A 20864-nucleotide genomic window follows, 5' to 3' on the forward strand; every position below is an offset into this window, starting at 1 on the left:
AGTTAAATAAAGCTAATTTATGTAGTAAAACATCATTTTGTACGGTGTCAAAAGCCTTACTGAAATCAGTATATATAACATCTACTTGACCATTGTTGTGCAAAGAAGAAGCTATATAGTCTGTAATAATACCTAAATTTGTAACTGTCGATCTACTTTGTAAGAATCCATGTTGATATACCGAGATTACAGGGCGCACGTGATTTAGTATTCGAACATATAGGATACTTTCAAATATCTTGGCAAATACGGGTAAAATTGCAACAGGCCAAAAGTTTTCAATATTGTTTTTCTTTACTGATTTTGGAATTGGGCAAACTATTGAGTGCTTCCATTTGTCAGGAAAAACATTGTTTTTTATTGCAAAATTAAATATTATACTTAGAGGATATTTGAAAATATCAATATTGCTCTATAAGGTTCATGGCCCATGGTAGTGATGTGAGGTGAAAAATGTTCCATTTCAGAAAATTTTCCGCTACATTTTTCCGAAAAATTTTCCGTTCTAAAAAATATCAGTAATCAAGTAACAATTCCTCAGGAATCATAAAATTGGTTGAATTCAGGTACAGAAATGTTAAAAAGTGAAAGATCGTTTAAAGAATCTGAAAATTTTCATGGCTCAGACAATTTTCAGTACTATGTAGGAACAAGTTAAACAATTTTTCATGAATCGAAGTATTTTCTGTCTTTTATAGAAAAATTGAAGAACTTTTTATGAGTCGGAAAATTTTCATCATTTTGAAGCAAAAAGTAAAACAACTTTTTGTGAATCTGAAAGTTTTATTGCTCTGTAGAAACAAGTTAAAGGAATTTTCATAGATCGGAAAATTTTAATCACGATGTAGAAACAAGTGGAAAAACTTCATAATTCGGACAATTTTGGATATTATGTATAGTGATGTTTTTTGGATTTAGTGGATTTTGATATAGTGGATTAGTGGATTTTGAATAATCTACATCAGTTGAATTTATCACAATGGAAGGTTTTATTGTTCGAGGTGTACATGAGTAATGAAAATTTAGTGCTTTTTTCTTTGCATTTATCAGCAGTTGATTCTGAGATGTCCATTTTATCAAACACTCTACAATTTGTTTTAATTTACTTTCTAGTTCAATTGTATTGTCCGCTGTTACAAGGACATTTACATCATCAGCATATAGTACAATATGTTTGGGGATACATATATTAAACAAGATCATTTATGTAAAATAAAAAAAAGAATTGGCCCAAGAATCGAGCCTTGAGGAACACCAGCAGAGATAGTAGCAGTTGTTAATTAGTTAACAGTTAACAGAATTAGTTAACAGATATTAATTGTTCATTTGTCTCTTAACATTTGTTACGAATTGGTAGCAAATCAAATCCATTTCAAGTGGGCATAGATAACATATCTTAACTAGTACGAAGATAACCTACTTGGAATTAATGGTGTTATTCGTGCAGTTTTTCTACACGGATCCATAATATAAGTAGTAGTTGATGTAGGAGTAGGAGTAGAAATGGGTTAGAAGCCCCGCAGGGGTTCGTTAGGTTCTGTTATCGACATAAAATGGTTAAATTAAAGACTTCACTAAATTTTTTGGGCCTTGGACAATCTGTGGATCCTTATAGTAAAACTGCACCGTATTATTATATCCACTTTTTTTTTTTACGTGCAATTGTCTTCTACATTTTTACACTTTTTTTTAATGTTTTATAACAATTTATCGTTGTGCCGCCGGATCTCTGTATTTTATAATTGTGTCAAAATATTCGAAACCAGACAATCAGGTTCATTTGTGCCATCAATTTTTCTTACATTTCTAAGCTTTGCTATTTTATTGCAGATTTTTAATCAATTTCTGTTTTCATAATCACTTCCTACACAGTAATTTAAACGACATAGCTCCAAAGCTGCGACCGTAGTTATTGCTATTCCATTAATTTATTGTCGATAAACAAATGCCGTGTATATAATTTTTACTAATTAAGTTTTACATGTATTTTTTTTCTCAAAAATCTGGGAGATGTATCTGGTAATTTGTTAGCACACGGTGTGTGTGCATTTACAGGTAAGAATGGAGATCGAAAATCGAAATAGATGATGAAATCTTTAAAATATGACTTGAATATTGTATTTGTGTATTAACAATACCACCAACTGGACATGGCAATTTATTCGTGGTGCAGATGAAGAATAGCCTGTCAAATTGAAATAGCATTTTTCTTTGATTTATTGGTTTTAATGGTTTTCTAAGGTGTTCTGCACTGATACAGATTTATAATCTTTGTGCAAACTTCTGTGCATTGGAAATGACTATGTGGTATTCTAATCTTGCTATCTTATTGTATACAAATATTTCATTTCGAAATTTACTCAGTGTCGTAGAAATTGTTTCTTAGGATAAGAGTTAGGTAATAGTTAAGAACAGCTACTTCTCATCTCCCGTGCACGAGGATACATCTTACTGTTGCACTACCTAAACACCCTAAGTACAAGGGCAAGAACTCAGTCTATTACCTGCTTTTTAACATCCTAGATAGTCAATGAATAATTCCTGAAAGTATGGCGTTTCTCGTCCTTCCCTGAATGGGAAGTACGGCTCCTTAACTATAACCAAGAGTTACATTCATTGGTGCAGAATCACTTTAGAATGACTTCTGCTTACGTGCTTAAATACGCGTTCGGAACATATGCTATAAAAACGACTGTAAAAAAATCGCATAGATGGCGACGTCAGATTACACTCACATAAAACAGTAAATATTTTTTAATTCCATGCATTCTTCCCTTTAGCTAGTTATGCATTCGTATGTATTGTATTATATCGTAAAATTAGTATATTCGAACTATTAAGTGTTGCAAAGGCATTTATTCCGAAGTTGGGCGTCCGCTTTCGCCACGTTTTTTCGCTGTTATTTCCTTTGCACACCTTCTGCAATTTGTTATTAGGTTCATTAATCCGTGCTCTTCACAAACTCTTAAAAGATTTTGCTCGTTATCAACGTATTGTTTCACAAATGTTAAAAGTGTTAGTTCATTGTCCTTGTACATTCGCCATTTTGATAACATAAATGCTCGTTTTTTCCCACAATGGAACTGTTCGGTTACCTTGCGCCAAGTAGTTTCCTCCGCTCGCCGTATAGTTCCATGTTTATAACCGCTTATATATAACAAACAAACAGATATTTCGAGACTTATATATTATCAAGCACACAAACGATCAAATTATCCATATCTTTCCTGGAAATTTTAAAAATTTTGCTAGAAACGGACACCCAACTTTGGAACTTAACCCGTTGCAAACTATGCAGCATTAGATGTTTCTCTTCTTTTCTGTAGTTTCAATTCGTTTCCACACTTACGATAAACTGTTCACCTGTTTAGTAGACCATGCCTTTCGCACGATTCCAACAACTGATACTCCTTACTTTTGTATAAGTCCATAAAACTCAAACACGATATGACACAATCTTGTCATTTACTTACTATTTCCACACTGCCTTCCCCATAAATCATAATAAGCGTCAGGGTTGGCTGGTTTAGACCATGGTTAAAAAAAAAAAGTTTTAAATCCTGTGAACTTCATGGTGACGTTTCCACATATCAAACCATCAGCATTACGTTTATCTACTTTTCACCTTTTAATCAAGGGGTCCCGTGTTATTTCTTGGTTGAACCACAACCCATCTTTCAAGTGTAAACCAATGAAATGAAATCTTTGAGTTTTACGTCCCACGGTTATGCCGGTTAGGCTAAAGGAGACGGTGATGGTGAGTAATGAATGAAATGGTGGAATGAAGAAAGTGGGAGGAAACGGGAGAACCCCGAGAAAACCCACGCACATGGTGTTTGTCCACCACAAAGTTCACTTGGCGGGGGCTGAGATCGAACCCGAGACCCCAAGCAAGAGGTGAACGCTCTACCACTGAGTCACCGCGGCCCCAAGTGTAAACCAAGTAGCGATTCGAGGTGTCCCTCTAAGCGAAAGTCTTCTCCGTAATAACCTTGGTATTTCATAAGGATGTTAACCCTAAACATACGAAATGAAACCAAATTATATATTTCTACTTGAATGAATGCCTGTTGTTTTATAGAGAAGCCAAGGTTGCTTAAATATATTGATAGAAATTGCCAAATTTATCAACTGCCTACGTAGCTTCGAACATCAGCTTGGATTTGACTTGGTTTTAATTTTATTGAATAATATCTACATACCAAATTTGTAATTTAATACCGCAGTTTTAGCGTAGTGATTATCATACGTTGACCTTGAAATTTTACATACAAATACATTTAAAGTAATAACTGGATTTTACCAGTGGCTAAAGCGGGAGTTTCCCGATTTATATATAATACTGTATAATGTTTTTACTTTTGTAACTGTTTATCTTCTTGTCCTTCTGAAATAACCCTTGACAATTATATTAACAAGTATGCCTATGTAAAGATCAGTACAACGTATTTTTATGAGGAGTCCTTCGTGAGTGAGTCGGTAATTGCATTTGTGACCAATTAGTCCCAGTTTCGTGTCCAAATGGACAATTTCTCTTGAATGTAAGCCGAGAAGCGGTTTGGATTCCGCTTCAAGCTCATGTGACCCCTTTCAGCCTAACCTTGTTGTTGCATAATAACACCAAGGCGAAACAAACTAATTTCTGTTCATATTTAATGTAAATACATAGAGTAAATTATTATTATTATTATTATTAAAAAAAAAAAAAAAAAAAAAACTGGTTTAAACCAAAAAAATCGGTTTATTGGTTTTTTCAATAAAAACGATGGTTTTTGCCAACCCTGATAAGTGTACTTCTCCGCTAAATAGTCCTTTCCGCCTCCATATATGGTGCCTTTCACTTCAATTCAGACAGAGCATGTACCATCGCCATCTCAGATACTGTTAAAAAACTATTTTTCTAGCAACTAGACATGTTTTAAAGAGACCCATATTATTTTGTTTTGTCGAAAAAAATTTTCGCGCCAAGTAATGAGCCGTCAAAGTTGGGGAATACAATTTATGAATTGTAGAAGACATGGAAAATGGTGAACTTCGTAGCCCCATCATTCAGCTATAGAGACAGATAGAATTTTAATTCCTGTTGTGGTATGTACATGGGAATATAAATGAACTATATTTTATTATAGTTTGGTTTGCGCATGCGTACCTTTTTTTTTTCATAAATTAAGAAATGAACGTCAGTTTATCTGAAAAGTCGAAGTTTGCGAATTTTTTCGAACAGTTCCGGTTCGAATTTTAAAATTCTGTTTTCACGGTGCTAAGACGTCATTATCTGCTTTCAGAAAAAAAATATATCGCTTGGGTGTGCAACCGTTTCGCCGAAGAAGAAAAAAAAAAAAAAAGAGAGAAATTGTCAAATTTTCAAAAATCGCAATTTTTGGGCTCCATTTTCTCGAAAACACCATATTTTAAAATTCTGAAATTTTGTCAGATGGTTCAACATTACATGAATAATAAACACACCAAATATCAGAGTCGGCCAGTGCTTCATGAATTAACTACAGCCTTCTGAAGTTAACGAAGTTCCGTTAACTTCGATGTCACAGTTGGCAACACTGGAAATAATAGAAGTGCAACAATCTGATAATGTTTGTTGTTCACATTCATTAAATGAAGAATAAGAGCTTTTCCTGGCTCCTTTTTATTAGTTTGATCAAAAGTGCTCTCTGAAATAGTAGAATGAGCCTTCCCCCCCTACTCATCAGTTTTCTTAAATCGAAGTAATCTGAGATGAAAATTACAATTACGAAACACACACTTTTTAAGTTTACTTGAAACGGCCATCCAATAAATTCCGATGATCTATAAAAAGCCTGAACTACTACCTCTGTGATGATTTGAATGCTCCAGACAAAGTCCCAATAAGTGCGATGTCATTACAGTGATCGAAAATGGACAAAAAGTTTTAAAAATCGAAACGTTTTCTTACACGTTCCATCAAAGAAATTTACGGATTTTTTAAACACAACAATCCTACCATAAGAATGGGTTTCTCCAAATTTTATAGTATTCGACCAAAATGGATCAGTCCGCAACCTGCGAGGGAAATGTGTGTACTTTACTTTGCAAATTTCAAGTTAGCTCCTACTGCGTTAAAACAAATCATAGATGCAGTTTGTATTGAAGCTGTCATGAGTGACCTGTTTTCTTTAGTAGTATGATCCGCAGGAAATGATAGGTCTTCTTCAAGAATGTGGTGAATGTCCTGGAGTAGAAGGAATAAGTGTGGAGTCTTTAATTATTGATCCTGATGAAAATGAAAGTGTTACGTGTACCATATAGGAAATCAATGATCTCGTTTCGTATAGTACGTTGCTGGTTTAACTGTAAGAATTGTAATTCATGACTACAAATCCAAAGATAATTAATTACACTACCGGAAAGCATCGTATAAAATTTCAAGATACAAATTCTATTTTACTTCATGTGGACTTCGTTGAAAACTGGACTGTTATTCTGCAAAGTGAAATTCAGAGTTATCACCGGAAAAGCGCGCGAATTTCCATCTTTACGGCTGTGGTATATTACTATGGAACAACTGACAGTTTTGTTGTAATAAGCGACGACAAAACACATGATTCGGCTGATGTCTGCGATGAATGTCTGACCCTTTGACACCCTCCGACCAGAGGAATCGGCTCACTGCTCGTTGTTCCTCTTTGGTGCAAACTTCTGTAGAAAAGTTATGACAAAAGTGTAGATAAGTTTTGACTCGCCCTTATATATATATATATATATATATATATATATATATATAGCGAGAGAGAGAGAGAAGTGCTTCGAGATTTATCCACAGATAAAAGTCTAAGGGCGTCAGGTTGGGCGAACGGGCTGGCCACTTAATTGGCCCTCAACGATCAATCCATAGCCCGGGAAAAAAGCCGTTTCTTTTCCGAGCCCTTGCATCTCTACCGGGAACTGTGCACCTAACCACTCCCTGACACACAACATAGTGAGGAGGCGAACAGTGTTGTTGGGAAAAAGGCAGGGAAGTCACCTTCTGGGTTCAGCAGTGATGGGAACACCTTCCTGCAGCATGTCAAGATATCTGTACCCGTTTAGGTTCCCATGGATGAAGAACGGCCCGATGATATAGGTGTTCCAGATCCCACACTATACCATCACGTTTTGTGTACCAATTACCCTCGAGGCATCTGTCCATGCTGGGTTTGTGTCTGAGCAATAAGTGTGATTCTGTTTATTGACCTCATCGTTCACATGGAAGAGAGCATCATCACTAAACAACACACTAAGAGGCAGGGTTGGCTGGTTTAGACCATGGTTTAAATCTTGGTTTAAACCAGCTGTTAAAAAAAAACTGGTTTAAACCAAAAAATGAAGTGTTCGTAAAAGTGTAACTATTCGTAAAATCTTGATGAACACACATTTGTGGGTTATCACGTTTCACTCCCATATATAATTCGTACTCTATTCAGACGTAAATTCCCCATTCTTTACTCAAAGAGATTATATTACAAAAACAACTTTTTTATGTAACTTTATGGATGTTTCTTTTGTGATTTTGTATAGTTTGTTATTATTGCTATGCAACCAAAGGAAAATTCTAAATATTGTGTCGTTTTAATAATGTTTACTGTTGATAAAATACATCGAAATGCTGTACTTTTTGGGGGAAGGATCATACAAACCCCGCGATAGGTAATTATTGAAATAACAAGAATCTTTGGTAACTGTTTATGTATAAATGGGTCAGAACTAGAGACCGGATGTTAGGCAAAATGCCTATTCTTTAATATTAAAGATATGATCAAAAATAACGTTTTAAGGTTTCTATAGGGGGTTATAGTTTCGATTTAAGCCAATTTTATTTTGCCTATTTTGCCTATTTCGACCTATACTGCCTAAATAATTGCTTTAGTGCCTAATGTTGCCTATTCTATGCATTTTCTTCAAAATAAGCCTTCATTGGAAAAATATATAATTTATATAACATAAATAATACATACATATATACGTATATTAGGTGTTTGTAAACACAAGCACGTGGTACGTTACAATGTATACAAAGGGTGAACTTCAAAGATGTGCACATACTTCCGAGGTGATGAATGATATCAAAAGAAGACAAAAACTTCTCTTGTAGTTTGTCGAATTCCGTGTCGTGTGCGAGTGATAATGATGCCAACTTGGAATCGAAAATCGAATATTGACAATTGGACTGGAACAGATAGATGTGCACATACGTTGGGAGGTGATTCGTGACATGAAACTAAGAAAAAAAGTCCTCTTGAATGTCACGAATCACCTCCCAAAGTATGTACACACTTTTATGTCTCGCTCCAATTGTCAGGATTCGATTTTCGATTTCAAGTTGGCCCCCCTGTTACTCGTATACGACGCGGAATTCCACAACATGCAAGAGGATTTTGTATTCTTTTGATGTCACGAATCACCTCCCGGAGTATGTGCACATCTTCCAGGTTCACCCAGTATATATGGAATACATAGCAAGCTTCGTTTTTATATATGCAATAAAAGAAGATATTGACAAAGAAGTATGTTTCTATATTCTTTGAGCATTATTTATAACTTGAATCTATTTTTTAATGGTATTGAGTATTTATCTTCATTATTTCGAGCTACATTTTAGTGCCTATTTTACTGCCTATTTTTTAAATTTTTAGTGCCTATTTGCCTGCCTATTTTCTAGGTTTTTAGTGCCTAAACATCCGGTCTCTAGTCAGAACCAAAGTGGACTCAAATAATTCGTATCTTTATTCACTTTTCTTACTGATAAGCAAAGTAAGTCGTTATATAACTTTAACTTGAACTAATAAAAGTCGTAGTGTACTGACTTGGACTAAATTAGTTCTCCTGTACTCTGTAGTACTTTGAAATTGTCCATATGTAATTCTGTATAATGGTTCCACTTGTGCAATTGTTTGTCTTTTTGTCCTGCCCTAATGACTCTTGACGATTATATTAACAAATATGTAAAGATCAATCAACGTATTTTTATCAGGAGTCCTTCGTGAGTGAGTCGGCAGACGTATCACATTTGTGGCCAATTAGTCCTGGTTTCGAGCTCAAATGGAGGACAATTTCTCTCGGATGTAAGCCGAGAAGCAGTTTGGATTCCGCTTTAAGCTTATGTGACCCCTTCCAGCACAACCCGGTTGTTGCATACTAACATCAAGGCGAGAAAAGCTTATTTCTGTCTGTATGTGATATAAATACATAGAGCAAATTGTTTAAACCAAAAAAATCTGGTTTAAAAAAACGGGTTTAAACCAAAATACCTGTTTTTTTTTTTTGTGTCAATAAAAACCATGGTTTTTGCCAACCCTGCTAAGAGAAAACGTGAGATTCTCGTTACACTCCGTCACCACCGATTCTGCAAATTGCATTCTCGTATCTTGTGTCATCCTCCGTTAGGGATTGCTGTCGTTGGAGTTTGTATGGATGCCACTTGTTTGTGTGCAACACACGGAGTATCAATCTATGACTTACATCTGGAACTGCAGGTAAATGTCTGATACATCGTTTCGGGCTTTTCACTAAGGATGCCATAACTGCCGTTGTTATTGCCTCATCCGTTGCAGTCCTTGCGCGTCCACTGCGTTGTTTGTCGTGAACAGATCCAAAGACTGTAAAATTCTGCAAAATACACGACATTGTGGTATGTGCAATGTTGTCCTTCACTGGATGCTGAACATTGAAGTCATCAGCGATGGCTCTAGCACTGCATTCTTCACTGATAAGAAAATTGCAATAGTTTCTTTGCAGGTGAGAGCCATGTTACGTCACATGAAAAGACAAATCAAAACCCGTTTATATGATGCAGTATGCAATGTTTACTTCAATGAATTCCATTACTGATTAAAGTTAGGTGAAAAATAAATTCAGATATGTATTTCTGGTGAAATTCTAGCGTAAAATCATGTGTCGCGTAACCCCCATTTGCATTTGAGATATTGGAACTGAATTCAAGATAACCACCATGATGCCAAATGACACTGTCTGGTGCGCACCCACCCCAATTACCCACATCCAAAGTTCCGTCATGTTTCCTCAAAGCGTTTCAAAAATACAAGGTTTGTGCGAGACTTTTGCCTCACTCTGTAGTGATTTCAATGCAACAACATACTAATAATGAAAGTCGCACACCCAGTCATAAAAAGATGTAGCCAGTGCTCAAAACTAAGTATTCAGTTTACGGGTATCGTGTTAGAATAGATGGATTACACGTTAGTGGAGTTACCCCGGAGTAATCTCTAACGTTGCCAGCCGCGACTTTTGCGCAGGGGTTCTTTTATTTATGCTTCAAAGATCGTTCTGTTCTCAACTTATATATTACTCATGAGTGTTGCTAAGTTTTGTTTCCTTCTCTTAAAGTAGTATGCTGTAATGTTATTTTTGTTGGAAAAAATCACACTCACTCACTTTCTGCTAACACACCTTGTATACCCACGTACGAAAGGCGTAGCAGGCCACATTCGAGGTTAATATTGGGTAACTTCACTAATGTGTAGCCATGTATTGGAACACGATGAGCGCAAATTAATTATTTAGTTTTGAGCACTGACTACATTTTTTGTGCCTCAGTCTGCGACTTTCATTAGTAGTAGCTTGCAACACTAAAAGCAATAGATTTCAATTGACGACGCTGAAATGCAGGACTACCACCAAACGTAATCTAATCTTCCCTACTCATAAGTTTGCATTGTCATGTTTAAAAGCTGGCGGGGTTTCACGAAAGTTGTCCCTAAAATTGATCATTTAAATAAACTTTAGAAATTGACGTGTTTGTAAGGAACAAAATTCTGCAGGGGACTGACTTTAAATAGTAAACAATACACCTGTGTTTACAAGTATACAATCAATGCAAGTGCTTTACGATGGTTAAAATAAGTAAGCGCATACAGAAAGGACTGTATTACATATTGTTGATCAGTATATAAAACCTGTGTTTTATTTTACAAGTGTAGCATTAACTAACTAACTAAAACTAAGTGTGGTATCTTTATGTTCAATGCTGCGTTCACAAAGGCTCTCTGTTGACTTCTGTTTTTAGCCAACTTGATCCAGTCTACTTTGTATCCCTATTTCTGGGAGATCCATCTTAATATTGTCCTCCCATCTGCGGCCAGGCCTTCCTAATGGTCGTTTTTCGATTGGATTTCCAGTTAAAACTTTGAAAGTGTTCCTACTTTCTTACATTTTGGCTACATGACCTGCCCACCTGAGCCTCCTAGACTTGATGACCCTAGCAATGTTCGGTAAACAGTATAAATTATTCAGTTCCTTGTTATGAAGTTTCCACCATTCTCCATTCCTGTTCCTTTTGAGTCCGAATATTTGTCTCAGAATCTTGTCCTCAAGTACTTTCAGTCTATGTTCTTCCCTTAGAGTAAGCGACCATTTTTTGCAACCATACAGAACAACAGGCATGATTATCATTTTATATATTTTAAGCTTTAAATTCCTCGACAGAAATAAAATTAAAATTAACACTTTTCACTATTGTGTAATGAGAATTGTCCTGAGGTATGAAGAGAAGGGGAATATTTCTTGAGAAAGTGAAGGGAAATATTTGTTCTCCGAAATAAATAGCAGAAGATAGTATGCACGTATTTGGAATCATAGAAGATACAGATGAATGTTAAAAATTAAGAATTTGTTTTACGGCTTTTAACTGACCTAAATTTTTATTTACGTCTTTTGCTTTTCCTCTGTAAAGATAAAAAAAAAAAAAGTATCTAATTACACGTTATTTTCTTTCCTTTTCAGGAATTTATATCAATTATGGCCAAGTTGAGCGTCTAGATTGACAGCAGACTATTGTGTAATCACGTAATAAAATATTATCGTGGTTTTCTTCCGAGCTGTGAATATTTCCGTCGCTGAAATTCAGCACAATGTGTGTCATCTGTATGCAAAGAAGGTAGCTGCACATTTTCTTAAAAAGGTAATAAGATGCATGTAAAGTAATTAAAATGGAAATGCAATGGAATAGAATACAGGATGTTTCATAAGTCCCGTACCACCCGTTTTAAAGTCCATACGGATATGTTTATTTGAACTTGATGTAGGAAATATATAATAGGGCTAGGTGCACACCTTTTGGATGATGGTTCGCGGACGGCCGCCATCTTGAATTTCAATTTTTTTTTTATTTCAAACGATAGCTGGGCCATGGGATATATGACCTTATTTTAGAATTTGGTCAGGATGTCAGATCTGAAATCAAATTTCATGTATCTTTATTTGGTGATTATTCCTCTTTTTCAAGGTGGTGAATCATGTCGTTAATAATTGAGCAACGCATCCAAATCCTTAAACTGCGGGGTGGGAAAAGTGCCCGTGCAGTAGCAGCCGTTTTCAATCAGCTTCATCCACAACGTCACCCTGTGTCACATGTGGAGCACATTGTGTAACAGGTCAGCATCAGTTGTCGTTGTTCATAACTTCGCACCAAATAAAGATACTTGAAATCTGATTTCAGGTTTGATATCCCGAGCTAATTCTAGCGTAAGGTCATGTATAACATGACCCACCTATCGTTTGGAATAAAAAATAAAATTCAAGACGGCGGCCGTCCGTGAACCATCATTCAAATAGTGTGCCCCTAGCTCCATTGTATATTTCCTACATCAAGTTCAACATAAATACATCCATACGGATTTTAAAAGGGTAGTAAGGGACTTTTGAAACACCCTGTATTTTATTGTCATCAAGTCTGTATACAGACAATAGATAACGTCAAATAAAGTTATACAAGTACATTCTTTTTTCTTTACCTATGTCAGTATATTTTTATCTTCCACGAACTCTTATCATTGCGATAGGGTACAGCAACTAACCAATCATATACTCTACTTTTAAATTGAGTAATAGGTAAATTTTGCATGTGTATTGATAGTCTGTTCACAAATTTTATACTTGTATTGTATAGCTATTTTTAATTTTTGATAGCCTGCTATACAATATATCAACTTATTTCGCAGATCTTGTGTTATATGAATGAATAGGCATATCTTGTCTACGCTGCAAATCTGACATATTTTGTTTTACATATACTAAAACCTTATGTATATACAGGGTGTTTCGAAACAACACCGACAACGTTTCGGAAGTGATTCCTGACACCAAGATAAGACAAAAAGTATAGACTAACCTCGGTGCACAAATGCTTCCTTCCGTAGTTATGGACTGCCGAAAACATGAAGAAACGAACTTTAAAGGCCCTTAGCTCCAATACTATGGGCCCTACCGTAGTCGGATCAAGACTTCACTTAGGAACTAATATGTGCTCTATCCAAAAATCCATGTTTCAGAATCCTAAGGTATTCATGCAACAATTTTTATAGAGGGAGTTCGGCTACCGGTACATAATTTGAAGTACTCACCAACTACCTCTATAAAAATTGTTGCGGAAGTACCGCAGTCTTCTGAAACTTTGGATAGAGTACATACTAGTTCCTAAGTGAAGTCTTGACCCGACTACGGTAGGTCCCATAGTTTTAAAGGTATGGACCTTTAAAGTTCATTTTTTCATGTTTTCGGCAGCCTATAACTCCGAAAGGAAACATTTGTGCACCCAGGTTGTTCTATACTTTTTATCTTATTTTAGTGTCAGGAATCACCTCCCAAACGTCGGTGTTGTTTTGAAACACCCTGTATATGTACAAATTCACAACAGTCGTAACTTTCAACTTAGAGTATTCAACTAAGAATCCAAATAAGAATAATCACATTGGTTTTAGCGACAAGTTTTACATCAGTGCGTTTCCCTCAAGAAATTTATGTGGCTTGAAGAACTAAATGTTTTGATCAATTTCATTCGCTTTAAATATAATGTAAATATTTTTTAAAGTATTGCTGAATTAACTTGCCATAACTTATGCTATCTTCTAATTAACCGAATCCAAACTTAAAGGGAATGAATAGATTAACAAATAAATTTAACGGCAGTATTTCGAGAAACATTATTTCTGCAGTGAAGAAAATTGAACTTTTATGTAATGTAAAGTTTGTAAGGAATACGCACTGAAGTTGGCCAAAATTTATTGTTGAAATTTCTGCGTTTGGTTTGCTATTTGGATGCTTAGGTGAGTACTCTGTTTTGGGGTTCATTTGTTTGTTCTTTGTTTTAGTTAAATATTTAGTTACTAAATGCCTTATTATTAAATACTGTGCAATTTATACTTTAAATTTATGATCTGTCACTTATGATAATTACTACGTAAGTTAATGATAATAATGTGTTTCAGATGTGCCAAAGGAAAACTTGCTAGTTGTATGCAATATTGTATTTACGAAGCGTGTTTTTTAAGTAAGGTCCGTTTTGTTGTAGACACTAGTAGTTCGCGCGCATACCGCAACGAGCGTGTGCGTCGTGTACCGGCATGCCTCGGGAACAACTGTGCTCAGTTTCAGCTCTGTAGTTGACCTGTACGGTTGTGTTCTGTGCTTTCACAATGTTTAAGACTATCAAGTCGCCCGCCGCGTGTGAGGTTCACTCAGTAATACGGTTTTTGTCAGCAAGAAACCTGTCTGCTGGAGAAATTCATCGACAGATTTGCGAAGTGTACAGTGATAATGTTATTAGTGCAAGCAAAGTGCGTAAGTGGGTACGAGAATTCAAAAATGGCCGTGACAACGTCTATGATGAGGACCGCTGTGGTCGCCCTTCTTCGATTACAGACGATTTGGTGGCTTCAGTTGAAGCGAGGGTTCGTGAGAACAGGCGCTTCACAATAACAGGTCTCTCAAACGAATTTCCTGGCGCGTCGAGATAAGTGCTTTACAAAATTGTTTCTGAACACCTAAAGTTTAGGAAACTGTGCTCCCGTTGGGTCCTGAAACTCCTAACAGAGGACTACAAAAACCAAAGATTTGAGTATGCGATGAAGTTCTTGATTCGTTATCACGAAGAAGGTGACGGCTTCTTGAGTTAGATAGTAACTGGAGACGAAACATGGGTTTCGCATATCACGCCCGAATCGAAGCAACAGAGCATGGAATGGAGACACACACACACGCCTGTAAAGGTGAAGGCCAAACAGATTCTGTCCCAGCGCAAAATCATGGTGTCGGTGTTTTGGGATAGGCACGGTGTTTTGTTGGTCGACTTCATGCAACGAGGAACCACTATCAATGCAGAAGCATACTGCCAAACCCTGAGAAAGCTACGCAGAGCGATTCAAAACAAAAGACGCGGCATGCTGACAAAGGGCATTGTCCTTCTCCATGACAATGCAAGACCTCACACTGCAGGCCAGACCCGCGATTTGTTGGACAGTTTTGGCTGGGAAGTTTTAGACCACCCACCCTACAGTCCTGATCTTGCGCCGAGCGATTACCATCTGTTACTCCACCTCAAACAACACCTCAGTGGCAACCGTTACAATGATGATGACGATGTGAAAACGGCAGTGAACTCTTGGTTATCGTACCAGGCGGCAAGTTTTTATGAAGAGGGTATTTTGAAATTAGTTGAGAGGTATGATAAGTGTTTGAACAAACTTGGCAACAATGTCGAAAAGTAGAGTAAAGTTTGTACTTTCTGAAAATACATTTACTTTTTTGAAATAACCTTTCGCTGTGTACTTATGTTCTTACTTAAAAAACACGTCTCGTATAACCCAAAACACTTTATTATAATAAATAATCAGAACACATTGTAAGTCAGTAACATTTGTTCGCGTCTATAACACTCAAGTATGTGTATTTTTAATTTGTGTTCTTTTCGTGCATATTTGTTGTGTACCAAGAAATATCTACAAGGCATTCGTTCTGCCCAATGATTCCTCTTTTATTGCAAGGAAGCTCATTCGTGACTAAGCGGTTAGCGTACGCGCCTTTGGCGTGGGGGATCCGGGTTCAATTCCCGGTGTGAGCTCATCGTTAGGCTGTAAGTCCACGTCTCATATGACCTTCCTGCTGAAAAGGAACACTAAACTGTGAATCAAATCGAATCTTTTTATTGTAAGGGAAACGGACAGAAAGAATGAAGAAGGTAGGGACAGTTTGGTTTTCGTATTTTCGAAATTTAACCGAAAGCAGTCAGTGAGCGAGTGTGCCAGTTGAACGCAAGAAGCATAGCTGGGACCAAGTAGCTCAATTATTATAAACATTCATTGTCGTAGTCAGGGCAATGCAGTGAATATATTTTTTCATTGTATTCGTGGCACGACAGCACTAATTCATTAACATTTACTAGCATTAATTGTTCTCAAACATCAAAATTCAGTATAAATTTGACTAACATTTGTATTGTGTACACTGCGAATTGTGAATAATTAGTTCAGTTAAATACATACGTTAAACTGCAAGGTTCCGTCGTGTATGTGTAGATTGAACTAATAACCCTATGGACACAATCCGATATAAACCAGGTCCCCCGAATAAACATATCAATTCACAATACATCAATCAATCCACCACATTTCTTTCGAAATTTTATTGACATACTTTATGTCTTGTTAAATTAAAGGAAGATAGTTGAGTTTTAGGTTGGGAATTAGATTTCTGGGCTTTCGGCATCTATGGCCATGTTATATCGTCACGTTTGAGGGATGACGTCCCTCGGCGAGCACGCTATCCGGGGAAAGGGAAGGAAGAAAGGATTGGGGAAGGAAGGAAGCGGCCTGGGACCTATAAGTTAGGTACCATACCGGCATTTGCCTGGTGTGAATGAGGAAAACCCAGAAAAGCCTCATTCAGGATGGGTGGCACAATAAAACATTTTACACTTTTTCGACTAAGTGTTCTCATCGGGAATCGAACCCAGGAGTTCAGTTTTAATATTGCATGCTTTCTGTGTATCCTTCACACTTCAAAGAAAGAAGATTAAATTTACTAGAGAAGGGAAGAGTTCCACATCGAATTTTTGGCCATATAGCTCTACGAATGTTTTTATTCATTGAAGGTTATCTAGGATTTCCATGCAAACAAAAGAAAGAAAAAAAAATTGTCTGCATTAAAAAAAAAAAAAAAGCAGACAAATTAAAGAAGAATTTCATTTTAAAACTGGAAAACTGGGAACTGTTGTGATGGTCCACAATGAAAGGGGTTTAACAAAGTGTTTTCTGTGCTAGACACGAATGAATTGAGATTAATTCTTGTTCATTATGAAGACATTACCAAAACGTTGCAGATTTGGAAAAAATAACTTTACCGTTTGATTTCTCTTCGAACGAGGATATTTAATATGTCACATGATCGTGCTGCCATTTAACATAAGTTGATCCCAAGATGGCGGGACGACAACTTTAATCATGTCATAATGTTTCCCCCTCCACCAAGATTGCTAACAATTGATTTCAGATCGACTGCATTTACAGTTTCTCAAATATTTAGCCCGGTCCAGACTTTTAGCCATACCCTAGTTTTTAAGTAAATAGTAAACCTAGATAGAATAAATGAACAAATAGTAATAATAAAAGTATGTAGTGCATGACTTTTGAATCGCTGCACTTTGAACAATATACATAGTACAGATTTTTTAAAAGTTTTACTATAGAAAGGGATTAAAGGGCATGAAGCAGCTAAAACCTTAACGTCGTGTACCCTCTTGTGCAGTCAAGAGCTGTGATGGTATTCCCAAAGCACCTTGTTTCACGTGGATATTGTTTTCTTACGCGAGGTAGACATTTCTGACAGTTTGTTTCCATCTCGTTCTTCACATTTCACGTAATTCGATCTAGAACCTGTTCAAGTTCCTAATCATTTGAGTTGCATGAAAAGTTCTTTTTGCTTTTTTTTTTAATAATAATAATAAAAATCGGATTAATCCGTTCTTGAATCTCATGAACTTAAAATGATCTTAACAGTAAATAACTGGATTTTGAGGTAAAATATTAACTGCTTGCGTTCAAGGTGTCATTTTCCTATGTGTGTGCTGTAAACTAGGCTTTCATTTACTGTTAAAAGATTGTTTAGACCGTTATATAGGGCATAGTTACTGTGCACGCACGAGGAGAACATTCATATTACTGATTTTTTTTTAAACGCATTGTGGAACATTTGAACTGAAAAAGGGAATTTTTGATGTTCTGAAGGGATTTTATGCTGCTTCAGATTGGCAATACTGACCGAGATCAAAGACAAAAGTTTTTCATTTTTTCGATCTCGAATTTGCTAATTGTTTATCGTCAAAACAAACACTTGTGTGTCGTAATTGAATGCTCCCTTAGACCTGCCATCTACACTTTTCTGTCAGTAAGGTGCTGTCACCTAAGGAGAAACAGTAGAACTAACTCGTGCCTTGCATCCACTAAAGAAATTCATCATCTGCAGGATTAATACGACCCCTAATAAAGGACACGTTTTCATGACAATCCCGCATGGATGTCACTGGTATTTTACAATGAAGTATTTTATGACATCCACATGAATTTCACTGGTATTTTACAATGGAGTATTTTATGACATCCACATGAATGTCACTGGTATTTTGCAAATGGAGTATTTTATGACCCACATGAATTTCACTGGTATTTTACAATGAAGTATTTTATGACATCCACATGAATTTCACTGGTATTTTGCAAATGGAGTATTTTATGACATCCACATGAATGTTACTGGTATTTTGCAAATGAAGTATTTTATGACATCCACATGGATGTCACTGGTATTTTGCAAATGAAGTATTTTATGACATCTACATGGATGTCACTGGTATTTTGCAAATGGAGTATTTTATGACATCCACATGGATGTCACTGGTATTTTGCAAATTGAGTATTTTATAACATTCATATAAATGTCACTGGTACACAGTAGGTTAACAATACTTGAATAATAATGAACTCTTCTTAGAACTTATAGGTAATACACTGACAGGAATGCTTTCTAACTGCAAAACAGGTTTCTCATGATTTGATCCCCCTCCGAAGGTGTAATATATTCCAAAATTGTAGCTGGTAATGGACATAAATAATAAATTTACTGTACCATTAAGATGAGAAACATGAATTCAGCTTAAGCAGTCTGTAAGAGATTTCGATAACGTGATACATACCAGAGATGCTATCCAACATGTTTTTATATCAGAAGACAATTAAATAAATCATGTTCTGTGATTGCAAGATTTGATTATGTGTACATTTTACATATTAAGACAATTGAATAAATTATGTTGTGGTATGGTAAGGTTTGATATGTATATGAAAATATAGTTGATTTCTGATTTTTATGAAATGAATTCTGTTTGTTTAATATCCCACGATTATGGCGGCTAGGCTAAAGGAGACGGTGATGATGAATGAAATGGTGGAATAAAGAAAGTGGGAAGAAACGGAAAAACCCCGAGAAAATCCACTCACACAGTGTTCGTCCACCACACGAGCACCACAGTGTTTGGCGAGAGCTGGGATCGAACCAATGACCCTCATGCATTAGAAATGAGCGCTCTAACACGGAGCCATCGCGGCCCGGCTTTCTGATTTTTATCTGTAAAGATAATTGAATACATTTTGCTCTGGGGTGGTAAATACATTATGTTCTGATTTTCTATATACATTTTTATATCAATATTGTACTGTATTTGGGGGCTGTGGTGGCTCAGTTGTAGAGTGTTCACCTCTAGTGTGTGGAATCCTTGGTTCGATCTCAGTTCGTGCCGAGTGAACTTTGTGGTGGACAAACACCGTAAGCATGGGATTTCTCAGGGTTGTCCCATTTCCTCCCACTTTCTTGATTCCCCATTTCATTCCGTATCACCACCGTCTCTTTTACTATAGCTGACATATGTGTGGGACGTAAAACTTCATTTTTTGTTCTGTATTTGGATGAGGTTACATAAAGAAATTTTGACATTGCTATTAGGTTTTGTAATAATTGAGAACAAACTAAGTTTGAAGTATAAAGTAAGATCTCTGATCGTTTCAGACATAGAAAAGTTGTCATGTCGCACAGTTTGGAGCCTGGATAAACATCAACAACTATGATACCCCGTAAGAAGGGTCGACTCTTTTGGTTTCTTGTCTTATGTGCTCTGCTTCTTTTATACCTTCTGCTGCAAATGGTGCAGTTTTTCTTCTCCACTTCAATTTATGCTCAATCTCATTGGAAGAAGAAATCTTTTGAAACGACAAGAATGCCTTTCAGAAAGTCTTATACGTGCAGAAGACGACAACTGTCAGAGGAAGCTCAAAGCGTAGCCAATCACCTGTTTGAGAACAAATCTGTTCCTCAGTGTAGGGACAAAAGACACTGGAAAATCTGCAAAGTTGTTAAGGTAAGTAGTTATATGTTTTGAGATGTATTTGTAGCCTGCTTACAAGTAAAAGTCACGTTTGGGTGTATCGAGTTGCTGCCCGAGATACATGTGATAGCGTAGGTACTAAGTGTGCTCAATATGTCAGCAAAGTTTTAGGTGCAAAGCTCAAAGGTTTTAGGAGATACACGCACTGAAAAGGCACATGTTATAGACGTAATATAGTTTAAAACATAAGAGAAGTCTTATACCTATTATTTTTTGTAAACTAGATTATGTTCGTGTTTCCAGCATATTTAAGTGATGAAAAACAGGAGAAAGTTGTTTCTTTTACAAATCCGAAGTAGTTTTGGTATTGTATAGAAAATATACCAATTACTACATTCAATATACAGTTCCGAAAAGAGTGCAATCCTCGCACAAATACTCTGCTCACAGTGAGCACATCTGACAAACGCAGTCAAGTCGCACATTTGTCATTCGCAATTCCGTAAAAGCAGTAATCGTAAGGAACGATTCAACTTCCAGGCTCCTCATTCAAGTATCCAGCCTTATAGAAAGCGAATCAAACTATGTTGCAGAAACGAGGAGCACTGAACTGGTAAATTGTGAACGACTGAAGCTGTATGAACCTGTCACTATGCTAAATATTTACGTCACTTCCTGTTATTTT

The 20864-nt window shown here is 36.3% G+C and overlaps 1 protein-coding gene across 3 annotated transcripts in view; it reads left to right on the forward strand.

Annotated features, from left to right (window-relative positions):
* Positions 1-1859: 1859 nt before the first annotated feature.
* LOC145670510 (uncharacterized) overlaps positions 1860-20864 on the forward strand; it is a 40539-nt gene continuing 21534 nt past the window's right edge. The window contains exons 1-3 of one of the 3 annotated variants that reach the window (XM_081739260.1): positions 1860-2055; positions 11755-11932; positions 19864-20212. In XM_081739260.1, the coding sequence (XP_081595386.1) occupies positions 19919-20212 (294 nt within the window). In that variant the 5' untranslated portion in view covers positions 1860-2055; positions 11755-11932; positions 19864-19918. Of the gene's footprint in view, positions 2056-2155; positions 2308-11754; positions 11933-19863; positions 20213-20864 lie in introns of those variants that run through there. The other 2 variants (XM_081739262.1, XM_081739261.1) reach the window with 2 other exon arrangements.

Source organism: Thermobia domestica, chromosome 14 (assembly GCF_964235325.1).
Source record: "Thermobia domestica chromosome 14, izTheDome1.hap1.1, whole genome shotgun sequence".
NCBI lineage: Eukaryota > Metazoa > Arthropoda > Insecta > Zygentoma > Lepismatidae > Thermobia > Thermobia domestica.